This window comes from Acromyrmex echinatior, chromosome 1 (assembly GCF_024713525.1).
Source record: "Acromyrmex echinatior isolate Ae372 chromosome 1, ASM2471352v2, whole genome shotgun sequence".
NCBI classification, from domain to species: Eukaryota; Metazoa; Arthropoda; class Insecta; order Hymenoptera; family Formicidae; genus Acromyrmex; species Acromyrmex echinatior.
This window is the reverse complement of record NC_141852.1, coordinates 26,399,111-26,412,730: the sequence shown is the minus strand read 5'-3', so window position 1 is coordinate 26,412,730 and position 13,620 is coordinate 26,399,111. Positions and strand designations below refer to the sequence as shown.

General features: G+C 36.7%; 2 protein-coding genes across 4 annotated transcripts; both read right to left on the bottom strand.

Annotated features, from left to right (window-relative positions):
• Positions 1-74: 74 nt before the first annotated feature.
• On the bottom strand, positions 75-3,312 carry stl (ADAMTS metallopeptidase stall). Its single transcript, XM_087409030.1, has 5 exons — positions 2,785-3,312; positions 2,478-2,690; positions 1,618-2,354; positions 1,185-1,552; positions 75-1,116 (listed from the first exon to the last, which is right to left on the bottom strand). The coding sequence occupies exons 1-5, from the start codon at positions 2,914-2,916 to the stop codon at positions 290-292; spliced, it is 2,277 nt and encodes a 758-aa protein (XP_087265156.1). The 5' UTR covers positions 2,917-3,312; the 3' UTR covers positions 75-289.
• A 2,008-nt stretch (positions 3,313-5,320) lies between these two features.
• gpp (DOT1 like histone lysine methyltransferase grappa) lies at positions 5,321-13,619 on the bottom strand. Of its 3 annotated transcripts, XM_011052780.2 has the most exons (12): positions 13,297-13,619; positions 12,950-13,129; positions 12,480-12,806; positions 12,107-12,374; positions 11,348-12,032; positions 10,300-10,765; positions 9,940-10,105; positions 9,488-9,855; positions 8,955-9,388; positions 8,631-8,870; positions 8,318-8,565; positions 5,321-6,310 (listed from the first exon to the last, which is right to left on the bottom strand). In XM_011052780.2, the coding sequence occupies exons 1-12, from the start codon at positions 13,372-13,374 to the stop codon at positions 5,871-5,873; spliced, it is 3,900 nt and encodes a 1,299-aa protein (XP_011051082.2). In that variant the 5' UTR covers positions 13,375-13,619; the 3' UTR covers positions 5,321-5,870. The 3 variants fall into 3 exon arrangements, with proteins under 3 accessions (XP_011051082.2, XP_011051081.2, XP_011051083.1); XM_011052779.2 differs by having other exon boundaries at positions 9,488-10,105; XM_011052781.2 differs by lacking the exon at positions 5,321-6,310 and adding an exon at positions 7,402-7,539 and having other exon boundaries at positions 9,488-10,105.
• Between the last annotated feature and the right edge of the window lies 1 nt (position 13,620).

The window sequence follows — 13,620 nt, the reverse complement described above, 5'->3', positions numbered from 1 at the left end:
ACGACACACATTTTCTTTATTACCCTCGATTCTCCGTTCCGCACCTATGGAAATACGAATATAACATCGGGACACTCTTAAAATAGATGGTGAAGTGGATGACGTCATCGCTCTCTCGTCCTATCTCTCGAGTGCTCTCATACGAATCGGGAGAGAATATGCGTCCACTTTATGCAGTAGTCTACTTCTCTCCTTGTCTTGCAATATATAGTGACCTTGTCGCTCGATCGACTAATAATTATCGATCCTTTTTTCTTGTTCACCAGTTCATCTTTCCTTCTTAATGTTGTTAATAACTGTTAATAATGGGATAAGGCGATTCTGATATGGATGGAGGTAATTCGATATAATCCTTGTCGATCCATTCATCTTCGTCAAATGGAGAAGCGATACTGCGCGATACAGAAGTCAACAAAGGTATACCATCTGGGCCTGATGTCAGGTACTTGATGACACTCGATCGATCGGCGAATCCAAGTCGATTTTGTGCGTTTTGCGGTCCCAATTCCTCATTGTCGTCCTCGTATCGATAAATTTTCGGTAATTTTTTACCGAATCGAAAGTTTTCTGGCAGACAGTGATGCTGACGACAGAAGTAATCTTGGCCCTCTTCAGCGTGGCACCATGTTCCATCCGGAAAGTATGGGTCGAGTCCAAGGTCATTTAATTCAACGCGTGGTGCGTAATAAGCGGCAATGTCCTTTCGCCGACAGAATATAGCACAGGCCATCCATGGCATGTCGGCTTCGTGAGCCGCCTGCAATCCTTTCGCCGTCCCGTCCAATTTGGGTAATCTTTCGCTGAAAAGGCCACATTTCAGCGTGGCAAACTCGTCGATCGTTCTGCGTTTCTTTTTGCAAAGTTTCTCATCCTTGCACAATATTACATCGTAATACATCCCTTTGCAATCTCTCGCCATTCTCAAACGGTTTCGATTCTCGCAGAATCGTCGTCTTACTCGAGCGCCTTTGGATCTTTGCAAACAACCGCTACTGCAGGAACCTTCCTTCCATTCGCTCCAGCTATCTTTCTGGCTATCAGATGATTCCGGTGCTGGTTCGGGAACGGGTAGACATTCTCCACCGCGACATTCTCTACCGGACGCGCATCGAGTCCCTGTAGAAAAAAAAAGAAAAAAACAAATTAGTTTGCCGAACAGACCTATTCATATGACACTTATGTACCGTCTAACGCTGGTCCTGCGAAATAATATCCACTCCTGTGAGGCGTTTTACATTGCAAAGACTGACACGCCTGATACAATGTAACAACGTCCGCATCCTTGTCGCGTAAAAGTAACTCGCACTGCCTCTTGGCGGTCCATTCTTTTCCAGGTAAATCGCGATATCGAGAATGATTATGCGCGAGTGCATCCGAGAAATTTCGTGGCTCCGGCTGATCCAAGAGACAGTGTTTCGTTTGCGAAAGCATCTCGGCCACCTCACGGCTACAGTCAGACCAAACCGTCTCACCTCGAACGCCTCTACTGGGTGACATTATGTATCCATCCTTTGGACACGCATTGCCACTTGAATCGTGTGGCATTCCTAAACTTTTAAACAAACAGATCATTCGAGCATCGATAGTTACATATCATATCGCTCAAGTATAGCTTACTTGTGACCGATTTCATGAGCGGCGATATAAACCGATGTAAAACCCGCAGACGGATACGGCTTTCCAAGTTGGTCCGTAACTCCCAATTCTGCTATCACGCAGGAATAATATGGGATGCACAAACCACCGACGGTGGCTAGTCCCATGGTAGCGCCGTTCTTCCTTCCGTTTTCGATCGCATAAAGATCCAGTCCAGTTACATAGAGGCCCATGTCCCAGTGATGGAAATGAGAGTCCTCCGGAGGATTGCGAGCGTTCGCATAATAACAAAATGAATCCAACAAGCTACCTCTCTCGCCGCCAAAATGCGGTAGATCAATTGGCTGTCTTTGAATAATGTCTAACCGTATCAATGAGATGTCGATTGAGACACCGAGACTCGGATGATGATACAGTGCCTGAATACCATTAACGTACGCTAACAACATGTCACGAATCTTCTCATCGTCTTCATCCAGAAAAGGTGAAAACAAACGATATGCAGCCTCGTCGAAGAAGACTGCCAGTTCCAATGTTAAATTTTCTTTAGTATCTCGTATTAGGCGTCGCTTGGTTTCAAAATCTGGATCAATGAACGGTGATCTCGATGATGATCGCTTGACTACATGAGGGTCACCTAACGGAAGACTGGCTTCTTCTTTAATATAATGGTCGTCAATGAGTAAGGGTAAAGATGCAAGGTCGTTCCGCAAAGGCGTGATCTCCAATGTAACGTTTTCCAGAAAGACGAGCCCGTGCTACCTCCAACAGAGAGATGCATTTTTATTTTTATTTTATTTTACGCACATCCTTATACCGAGAGAGAGAGAGAGAGAGAGAGAGAGAGAGGAGAATTAAAAATTTTCTCCAAAAAATATCACCAATCCATGTTCTTGACAAAAACTTATGGCTGCGGAACCTTCATGACTCTTGTGAAGATAATAACAAGGATCCGGTGCATTTAATTGCGACAGTTCTTCCGTGATGCTCTTTGCATTATGTTTCCAGACTTGAAACTGAGGCGATACGATGTTGTCATTTCTACGTAGATTCAACTGGATCAATTGTCCAAAGACTTTGAAAGTTAAGGGAATCTGCAAATCGAATAATCATTAAATCAAATGTAAATAATAATCTGATTTAAGTCTTATACTTTTAAAGAATAAATTAAACTATACGATAATGTACCTCTGATGCACCTTTCGAGTTCCATAGTGGCAGCAATATTACCTCGGTATCTCTTGGTATATTACGCGCGTACACTTGATTTAATAAAATTATCAATATCAACCTCATCAATACAGAGGACATGATCTTCATCGTGTGTTTCAAGTTCAAGTACTTAGAAGAACGTAATTATAATGTCTCTTTATATATTTAAATATATATATATATATATACACACATACGATATAAAACCCGTATATTCGTTATCATTTCGGAAGTTTATATACAAAGTGCATGCTGGTACTTGCATTTAAAAATATGCATTGTGTCATTGACACCTACATATGTATAAGCTATTTATGTTTTCAAGTTTTGAGCAGAAAGATTAACTTGACCTATGGTACCAGCAGTGGCGATATAATTCGGAAAAATTTATTTATATAGCTGATATATATGTAGCACATATGATGATAACAATAGTCGCACGCTTGACTCTAATTCATAATTTGATTTCTTGAATTCTAAAATCAAAACTACTATCAAAATTTATTATTTATTGTACACTGATAAATTGCGCCTCGGTAAAGGAGATAACTAGTATGATAATAACCACAAAGCTTTATTTAAATCGAAAATACCGCCAGAAAATTGCTATATATATGTGCGGGAAGGTAGAAATAATAAAGAAAAATTTTACTTGTTACAAATAGTAATAGTATTAAAATATCTCAATAAAAACAATAAATAATAATTGCGATCAATAATAAAATTAATTTATAGAAGATTCGGCAGTGTATCTAGCATGCTTGGCAATGCTCGTTATCAACTATAAATATGACGATTAGAGGATATATTAAATAATACGATAATCAATTTCTCACAGTCTAACATGATGATCCTTCCATATATATGTATATATATATGTATAGGTATATATCTTTGTATTACAATTATATTGTTTCATCTCAAATAACACTTAAAAATATCTGATACATATATGAGCATACATTATAGATTGTATAAATCCTTTTTATGTCTAAAATAATTAGATAAGGAATCAAGTGAGACTTGGGATAAGCGTTTCAAATATTTTTAAGTGCAACTTGAAATAAAGTAGTATAACTGTAATACACATGTATGTACAAAATGAAACCAAATTATATGTCAATATTTAAGGCGATAAATCCAAAAGAAACAATCCACATATGAACGTAAATTTCTGAACTATTGTAACAAATTTAAGATGTTTAAAGCACCCGTTTGCTTTTGTAACGCACGTGTGTTGTAGCACATCTTAAAATGATATTTTAGATCAAACGATAGATTACGAATGTACTGTGGATTGACATGTAATTAAGAATCGTCTTGTACACGACCGGAATAACTCGGCAATGTAAAAAAGAAAGGACCTTTATACATACAATATAGCATCGCTTTTGTAAAGCGTCAATTTGAAGTACTACTTGTTTATTCGACGTTTACTCGATTTATTTCGCAACACCGGAAACCATGCATGATGCCCAATTATATGATGCACCATATAAAACTTTGTAAACTGACTCGCAACTGCCATTCTTTGGATATTTCGCACAGTCACACAACAATGTATGTAGATGTGTACCGAAAAAACAATTTGCCTTTAACTTTTCGCCTTGAAATACGAATGCATTTTTAAGTGACTATTTTTTTATACGGTTCATTACCATAATTCTATGAACCACAGTGAACACTTAGGTATATATCCTCCAAATGGTGGAAGATATAGCCGTATATAAAATTTGTAGCCAATATTTGCTACGAACACACAAAGGTTTTGCTGGTTTGTTCTTTTTCCTCTTTTTTTCAATGCCAATTGTTCGGTCTACCGTAATACGCCTGTAATACATACCGTCATACATACAAACATATATACATATCAAACGTCACACACGCGTACACGCGTGCGCATATCCACGCAGGCACATACAATACAATACAATACAATACATACATACATTATGATACATACCTACATCATGATTCCTACAACATTATGATATTTCTTTAATGTGTCTAATGTGCATCAACGAAGCCATGTGTATGCATCTATGTTTGTGTTATGCGATTTTATGTGCATGTGTATACAGGCGTAGATTACGAGACCTTTATAATCTACATGAACATGGTATACAATTTCAACAATATTGTATTATTGTTAGAAGAGACATAATTGGTGGTAATTATTCACAAAGTAAACAAACTAAAAAAAATTTGATTACTGATAATATAATAATAATAATAATACCTTAAAATGCTACATCAATGAGAATAATATCAGATAACTCTCTTTCAATATCTGTAAATGTTTCTCAATATATAACACGTATAATTGCTAGTAGCCTTGCAATCTTAATCAGCATAAACTTAAAATTCATGAATCCGTTAGTATTCATTTATTCTTAATTATATTCATTGTATAATACAAATGTATTTGAAGTTAAATGAACCACAAGTGTTCATCAACTTCATTGATCTCACTCAAATATGTTTACATGCAGATTTTTCTTTTTTTCATTCCTTTTCTTTTAAGACTTCTGCTTTCTCACTGCGATATTAAAAATTCTACTGCTAGAAATGAGAAATACAAATTCATTTTTTTATATTATATATGAACATAAATTAATTTTTCCGTGCTGTTTACATTTTTAACGAGAACAAATATCATGATAGTTGATAAGTTTACTTGTTAAAATAACTAATTTACTTGAAGTATGAATGAAATAAAAAAATTCACACAACTTTTCGTTTCTCTTTTTTTACACACTTGTTTTTCAATGTCGTTGCAGTGAAAAAAAAAACAAGTCTTAATCTGTCCTTGATTTAATTATACAAGATACTTGTGTCTTTTTTTGATATCGTAAGCGTGTACCATCCACGTACACGAAAAATACGAATCGTCATTATATTATAAAAGAGAGTTATTATACATAACAAAACGAGAACAATAATTTAATAACTTTAAAAATAAAAACAACGCCCATTTTGTTTCCCTCACCTAAGCTCGAAAGAAAAAGCAAACTTTCTCATCATTAATATAAAAAATTATCTTTCACACAGTACAGGCAAAATTAGGATTGTTCGTCATTCGAAGGCCATTGCCCGGAATGATTCCAATCCCAATCTTTGCCTTTAGGACGAAACTTGCTGGTACTTGCAGAATTACTCCAATCACGATGAAAAAACTTCTTCTTAAAGTGATGTCGCTCAGGATCTAGTTGTCGTTGGTATTTCAAAGGTACTGAAGATGTTGCACTCGGGGGATTATTATTAGATGAATTTGCAGGACGGGGGCTGGTCGGGGAAGGTGTTCTCGGTGGTCCTAACGCTTCGTCAGGAGAAGGTACTACAGGTGGTGGCCCTGTTACGACGCTATCCGAACCTAACCCACTGTCGGGACTTGTATTTACTCCTTCTGTTGATCGTCTACGTTTATCCAATTCTGTGGAAGCAAACGCGACCAAGCGATCAAATCCTGAGCTGATACGATCTTGCCAGTCAGCTTCTCCATCTGCAAAATAATCTCAATTAATCATTGTAACATTATAATAAATTAGCTTATAATAAATTAGCTTTAAATAAGCAATGTATCACTAAATTTTCATAAAAATAAGCCATTAATTAGATACAGATAGTATGATACAGATTCATTTATTACTAATTATCTAACATTTATTAATTATCTTTCATACATTTATGCAATTATATATCTTATAAATATATATTCTACAAAAGTAGAAAACTGCCTGAATTCAAATTAGTCTACATTTATACACTATGATCATTATTTATTGCATGCAAACATTTTAGATAATATTAAAGTAAATTTTAAGTGCTACACAAGTTGCTGTGTTTCTATTTAATGCATAAATAAATCGAACAAAATAAAAATTAGAATCAGTTTTATTTATAACATTAATGCTCGCTTATATCAATATAGAGTAGTAACTATAAATTCTTAGAACTAGAAAAAGATGAAAAGTTAATTGAACCGAGATTAAAATTAAATTACATTGGTAGAATAAGCATAAATCATATAGCTGTATATAATGAATTTTGTAATCTTAAACAAAATAAATTTCCTCAAATAAAATTTGAAGTTGTTATAAATATGAAATACAGCAAAATGTTAAAACGAATGTGAATTAAAATGTGTACTAATATGTATTACTACACTATTTATACTTTTTATATATAATAATTGATTAAACTGAAATAGCTATACTAGAAGTGGAATATAAATAGTAAAATGAATAGAAAATAAAATAAAATTTGTCATGCAACATGCATTAAAAGTACAGTCCACCAATTAAAATACATTAGCTTAAACTCCGATTCAACATGCTATATACATATAATTCATTCACGAAGTAGAATTTGTATCTTTGCAAGTCTGGCTTATTTTCATGGAAACGAATTTCTAAATAGTGTCTTTTGTGTTGTTTCTCAAAATAGAAGGGGCGTACGCTGCTCGCATGTGTGCCTATAAGGCAAAAAAGATGATAAAATCTTTTATATATTTTATATATTTTACGGAATGAAAATCAAATAACAAAATGAATTTTGACCCCCGTGGGACAACTCACCGGTGATTGAACCGACGAACCAACCCACAGGCAGCCGTATTTTTTCATTTCTCCCTCTCATCTGTGTGTCTCAATCTCTAATAAAACAAGCTTCAGGGATTCTGAGATTGAGTATGTGACAGACAGAACTAACCAACAAACAGCTACAGTGCATCTAACAAATACAGCAAACAACAACAAAAATAAATATAAATAAAAGTCAGGTACCAGCTCCGTAAGATAAGCTAAACCATTAGTGCATGTAAATACGTGAAGAGATGCATCAGAAAAAAAAAATACCGTATCTAAATATATCTAAAAGGACTTAAGCGCAAAGTGGCATTTAGGGTTGTGTAGTGCAAAGATTTTTGTTGGCAGTACTATCATCCCTTGTTATATATAATGGATATAGTCAATGCGATGCTACAAATGCTTTTAAAGCATTTCTTGATTGGTCAATTTGTAAAATTCTTTTTTCTGATTGATCAATCAAACGCTTCGAAACACTTGTAACGAGACTTTGACTAGGCAATAAGACTAAAAAAAAAGGGTAAATGCTGAAAATACATATGTGTGTTTCTCTTCAAAAAAGGTACGTGTATGTGTATTTTTTTCTAAAGAAAATTGAAAGATATTTTTGGCAAATTTTCGTATTGAATGGACAAATAAGGTAATGTTACAATCTAGTTTGCGTTATTTAACAACTTGAATTACTAATATAACTAATAAATATATGTAAATATCTATTTTATCGCAAAGTATAAGAGAAATCAAAGCACTATTTGAAAATTTCACAAATATTTAATAACTTCACGTATTACGATAGGTCTTCCGTAGCAACTGTACCGAAAAGCATAGTCAATAGAAATACAGCCAAGCATATATTTTATTATCAATGTTCTAATGGGATATCTTTTTCAAGTCCCAAAAACACAAGTCTTTCTTACGCTTACCGTCATCTCCAACGGCACTTCGTTGTCTTTGCGTTGTCATCTGGGGTTCATCGACTAGTGGCGTTGAAGTATTGGAGTGTGGTTCGACAAGAGGACTTAAAGGTGCTCCGCTTGTGCTTACCGACGATACAACCGCTTCCGTTTTTACTGTCATCAACGGTTGTGATTGGCAAGCTGCGGTTATCGTATTACTTGTCGCGTTTCCATTATTACTACTGTTTGTTGGATATCGTGGATATGGCTGATATCTAAATATAACAAGAATGTCATGTTACATGTGCTCGATTTCAAATATAACGTATGATATCATTACCTTCTACTGCCGGAAAGAGTAGATTCGGTTTTGCCGCTACTATTGTGGTTTAATATTCGAGCGTGCAACGACGCTGCGAGCCCTTCTACAGGTAACAATTCGCCATTCGATGTGTTTTGAGATGAATGTAGAGGTGACGCCGCCGAATGCGATTGTGTGAGCGACTGAGACGGATTATCCGAAAAGTAAGATTCGTGATAAGGCTTAATATCCGCTCGCGGCAATTGAACCGGTGTATATCTAACAATAGAAACAATTTATCTTGTATCTCGAGCGTTTTGCTGGATTACTTAAAGTAATCGTGAAATATAAAGGAATAGGTACCTTTGTGGTTGCGTTACTGGAGTGAAGAGCACAGATGATCTCGAACTAGTCGTGGGTGTGGAGGTAGAAGTCCCCGAAGAGGTGGGCGCGTAACTAGCTACATGCGCCAACGTCGACAATCCAGCATCTCCTTCAGCACTTGCTGGCCTACTAATAGGAGAATATACAGTTTCGGGTCTCATAATTGCGCTCATATCAACGGTGGCATTTATTATAGATTGATTGGATATCTCCAGAGTTCTTTCTATTTCTCCACTGACGAGATCGCCAATCGTCCTTGTACCGAGTAATCCACTCCCACTTGCTACAAGCCGATTGTCATAATTCGACGGTTGCCTAGGATCGATTGTCGATCTATCAGACGGTGTCAAATGAATCGATGAAAGACGTTCTTGCGAAAGATGACGGCGCAATGCTAACTTTGCAGGTGAAACCTATAAAACGATAAAAAATATTATACATGCGGATTTAAAATTACTTTTACGAGATTACGTGAATACCTAAGATATGCATTTAAGAATCAGTGCACTCACTTGAGTATAATCCGGAGTAGAAACATTCTGTGATAACGAAACGCGCTTTCTCTCGGATTCGGACTGACTTTGCAATTGCACTTGCAATTGCATCTGTTGTTGCTTGTTCCTATTTTGTTGGTCTTCGTTTAATACACTTGTGATGATACTTTTTAGTCTATCCTCAAAATTGGCGACTCTAGGAGGCTCTTGAATTCGATTCGATATGTCTGTATTGGCCGTCTGCGGTTGTGTGGATGAAATAGAAGACGATGTGGAGAAGGTGAGAGAAGCCTGTGGCAGTCTAGTTCTGGAATTGCTATTAGCACTCTGTCTGTTTGGTATACGACCCGCTTCTATCTGCCTTCCCGTTTCTAAAATCTTTTGTGCTAATATTTCTGGATTATTTTCCTGTATCTTTCCTATGTCCGGAACGTCGGGCCATTCCTGCGATCTCGAACGACCTTCCCTACCTTTACGCGCTGCTCCATTTTTAATACTCTGCTGCTGACTACCATGATGTAAATTTTGCGAATGTTTACTTCCAATCGCGTCCTTCTGCTGCTGAGCAATAGCAGCGGCTTGCTTCTCATTACTTGTTCTTTCCAATACGTTTAATTCGTGCTCTAGTTTTGAAACCTATTGCACAAAAAAGAAATTTAATGAAATTCAAAAGAAACAAATCTTTTTTGTGTTTCACGCATATACATATGTATATCCAATATGAGAGAAAGAAGCAAGAAAAAAGTAACAGGAGGATGCAAAAGTAATACATATGTTATTGCACAAATGAAATCAATTGTTAAATGCTGTTAAGTAACAAAAATACATACCTGAGAATGTAATCGTTTACGCTGAGAAAGAGTGGCGGAAATTTCTTTCAACAAATAATCCTCGGTGAGCGGTTGATGTGGATTCGTTATGCCAATTGTATGACCATTATATTTTTCTTGTAATTCTTGATGTCTAAGCGCCACTAGCCTATTTTGTTCTGTTTCCATAGATGCCACTTGCGCTTGCAATTTGCTCGCTTTAGCCTGTAGCTGTTTATGTCTTAGAACTATTTCCTTGGCTTTCGCCAATAGATCCCCGGGTGACGTTGCATTGATACCTAATTCAGTCATTCTTGCTTTCAAGAGAGCTACGCTGTCATCTATCAACACTTTAATTTGTTTCTCCAATTGCGCCGCTCTCGACTGAAGTTTTGAGTTCTTTTCTCTTTCTTTCGCAATATCCGTATTGACGGATAACTTGTAAGTGGGCGTTCTCATCGATTCTAACATAAGCATAAATTGGTCCCTATGACAAAAATAGATTTTTATTTATAATATTAATCTTTAAAAATAGATGTGTGGTTTAAAGTTGTACGCAAGGTTTGGTAGATGAGATACTCAGAACAGTCTCCCAAAAATTTTAATTTTATACACAAACATTTAATTTTATAGTGATATTTTTCATTGATATGTTACAATAGATAAATTACTTAGTTATACCTTCATGACATACAAGAATGTAAAAATAGTGAACTTCATCAGTAATACTTTTTTATTTTCCTTCTTCAAAACAAGGTTCTAAAGAAAGTTCTATATCTGATATCTATGATCATCCCACATACTTGTATTTAAAGGTTAACAATACAGAGAAAAACAGAATCAAAGACTACATTTACACGGCACCCTTAATCGGATTTAATAACATCCGTAATTATGAAACTGACTAATTACAGTCCCATTCTTCTAAAGAATAGCTACGATTGGCCAATTTCATAACCATGGATGTTATTAAATCCGATTTAGCGTGATGTGTAACAGAGGTCAAAATGATAGAGAGAGAGAAGGGGAAGATATAGAGAAAAAAAATAAAGATACATAAAATAATTACCTATACAAGTCCAGAAGTATTTGTAGAGCGTAAGGAGTGGCGGACGGAGCGGGTGGTATACTGAGTTCTTCATGCACTGAAGTGGAATGCGATTGCAATGAAAGCGACAATGAAGACAGTTGTTGATCTACACAGCCAGGAGCAGGCGGAGGTTTTTTTCCAAGAGCTTGAGGTGACGTACTGAGTAAAGTTTGACTATGTAACAAATCTAGTCCAGATATATTGATTGCCTTTTTAGGCTTGGCTCTCTTAACACCTCTTCCTCTCTGTCTACCTCTAGCTGGAGCTCTCGTAATGCCATTCGTAGTTTTTCGATTGAATTTCCTCCGTATTTTATTTGGCTGTCGACGACTTTTAATAGTGCTGTCATCTAAATCGGAGTCACTATTTGTCCCTTGCTGCTCTGAATGATTCGGACTGTCCAATTGCCTTGAAAGATCTCTCTTGGCTCTGTCACCTCTTTCATTCCTATTAGAAATCTTACTACTATTGCTGGCAGTGTTGCTTATCACAGAATCAGAGTTTTCATCTAAGCCACCTTGTTTATTGTTCTTTAAGCGGTGGAAATAACGTTCTAATTTCGTTCGATCGATTACGTGCAAATAATATGACACCGGCTTACCAGTCCAAGAGACGGAACCTTTTAACGGTGACATCTCCGAGACATGCATTATCGTGCCAATATCTGATGGGATAAAAATTGCAAAATCAAAATTGTGGAGGTTTATGGAAATATTCGTTAAAAAATAAATGTATTACCACTCAAGTTCCTGTCCGTTATTCGGAAGTTTAGCGGACAAAATGATTTTGAGGATACTATACGCGCGCCGTCCCGTAAATCAGCGAAGCGTTCCTTCAATTGATGATCAACCGTTGGACCAAATGCAAAATTATTAACAAACACTATAGTAGCTCCGGTTATACTTTCCCTATGTTCATCGGCTAAGAAGTCTCCTTTTACTAAACGATATTCTCCGCATCGTTTCCCATACCAATTTAACCATTTTCGAAAATTTATTTCCATGCTCTACAATAGTTTAACATTTCAAATCGATAAGACATGCCGTCTTTACTTACTTAAAAAAATAAAAGAAATTTATAATCGTTAATTTATAATTATGTGTATTTGTACCTGTGCATATTTTGATGGTACATCAGCTCTCTCTACGCCGATACAAATTTTACACAAAGTTGCAGCTGCCATCTGAAGAACCACTTGACCAACTCCAGAACCTAAGTCTACAAAAACATCGTCCTCTGTCACATCAATTTGATCAATCATCTGGCATACAAGCTCGTAACTCGTTTCGCCATAGACTTCGGGTGAAAAAGGCTCATACTGATTTAACTTGTCTGGTTCAACCACAGCTTGATTATAAGTTTGTTGAAGTATATGACGAAGTAATCCTCTACTAGGTCTTTTATTTAGTCTCTGGGATGGCAGGCTGGTGCCTTTTTCCTATAGAGACATTTTTCAACAAACCATCAATATGTTTTACCGTTTAGAACTTGGGGAGTAAATCAAAGGAAATGAAAGGAAAAAAAAATACACACACACACACACACAGACAATATATTACAAGAAAAGAGAGCTAAACATACCAATTGTACTAAACTATCGATGGCCCTATTAAATCTATCGCACAAGCTTTTCATACTTTCGTAGTCTCTTGGATCATAGTCACAGAGGATATTGTTTTCTAAGGGTAATTTCAGATCTGGCAAATCTTCGCAAACCCATCGCATAGTTTCGATAACGTCCAACGCTCCATCGTGACGATCCTACACAGACACATATTTACATAAAAGACATTTAGCGTCATGGAGCACAGCTAGCCTCAGTAGCGTGACACGAGAAAAGAAAATAAATAAATGCAGATAATAGACAAACAAAACTGTCAGTCGTACGCGTTTTTTTCATTTTTTTTTTTTTTCATTGATTTACTCACAGAGCCTGATCCAGAGGTAAGAGGCCACTGATACACGATCGGTTCCGCTCCTGCTGGTGAGTGCAAGCGCAACTCCATTTTTACTAGCGAGTCCTTTCCCTCGTTCCTCTTGTGCTCGAAAGGAAAACGAAGCCGAGAAAAGGAAACGTACGCGCGCACGCACGCACGCACGCACGCACGGTACGTACGCACGTACGCACGCACGCACGCACGTAAGGCGCTCTATCCGTCCCGCACGGGTCTGCGCCTTCTCGGAGGTGACGTGATGTGACGCGCGCGCCGTCGGTCAGGATGGATGAGCGGCGGCGACAAGACGACGACGAG

Coding starts and splice junctions, on each gene's coding strand:
- gpp (XM_011052779.2), bottom strand. CDS start 13,374: ATGGAGTTGCGCTTGCACTCACCAGCAGGAGCGGAACCGATCGTGTAT. Junction 13,130..13,296: donor TTACCTCTGGATCAGGCTCT/GTGAGTAAATCA, acceptor GTGTCTGTGTAG/GATCGTCACGATGGAGCGTT. Junction 12,807..12,949: donor TCGATAGTTTAGTACAATTG/GTATGTTTAGCT, acceptor ATGTCTCTATAG/GAAAAAGGCACCAGCCTGCC.
- stl (XM_087409030.1), bottom strand. CDS start 2,916: ATGAAGATCATGTCCTCTGTATTGATGAGGTTGATATTGATAATTTTA. Junction 1,553..1,617: donor GCTCATGAAATCGGTCACAA/GTAAGCTATACT, acceptor TTTGTTTAAAAG/TTTAGGAATGCCACACGATT. Junction 1,117..1,184: donor CGCAGGACCAGCGTTAGACG/GTACATAAGTGT, acceptor TTTTTTCTACAG/GGACTCGATGCGCGTCCGGT.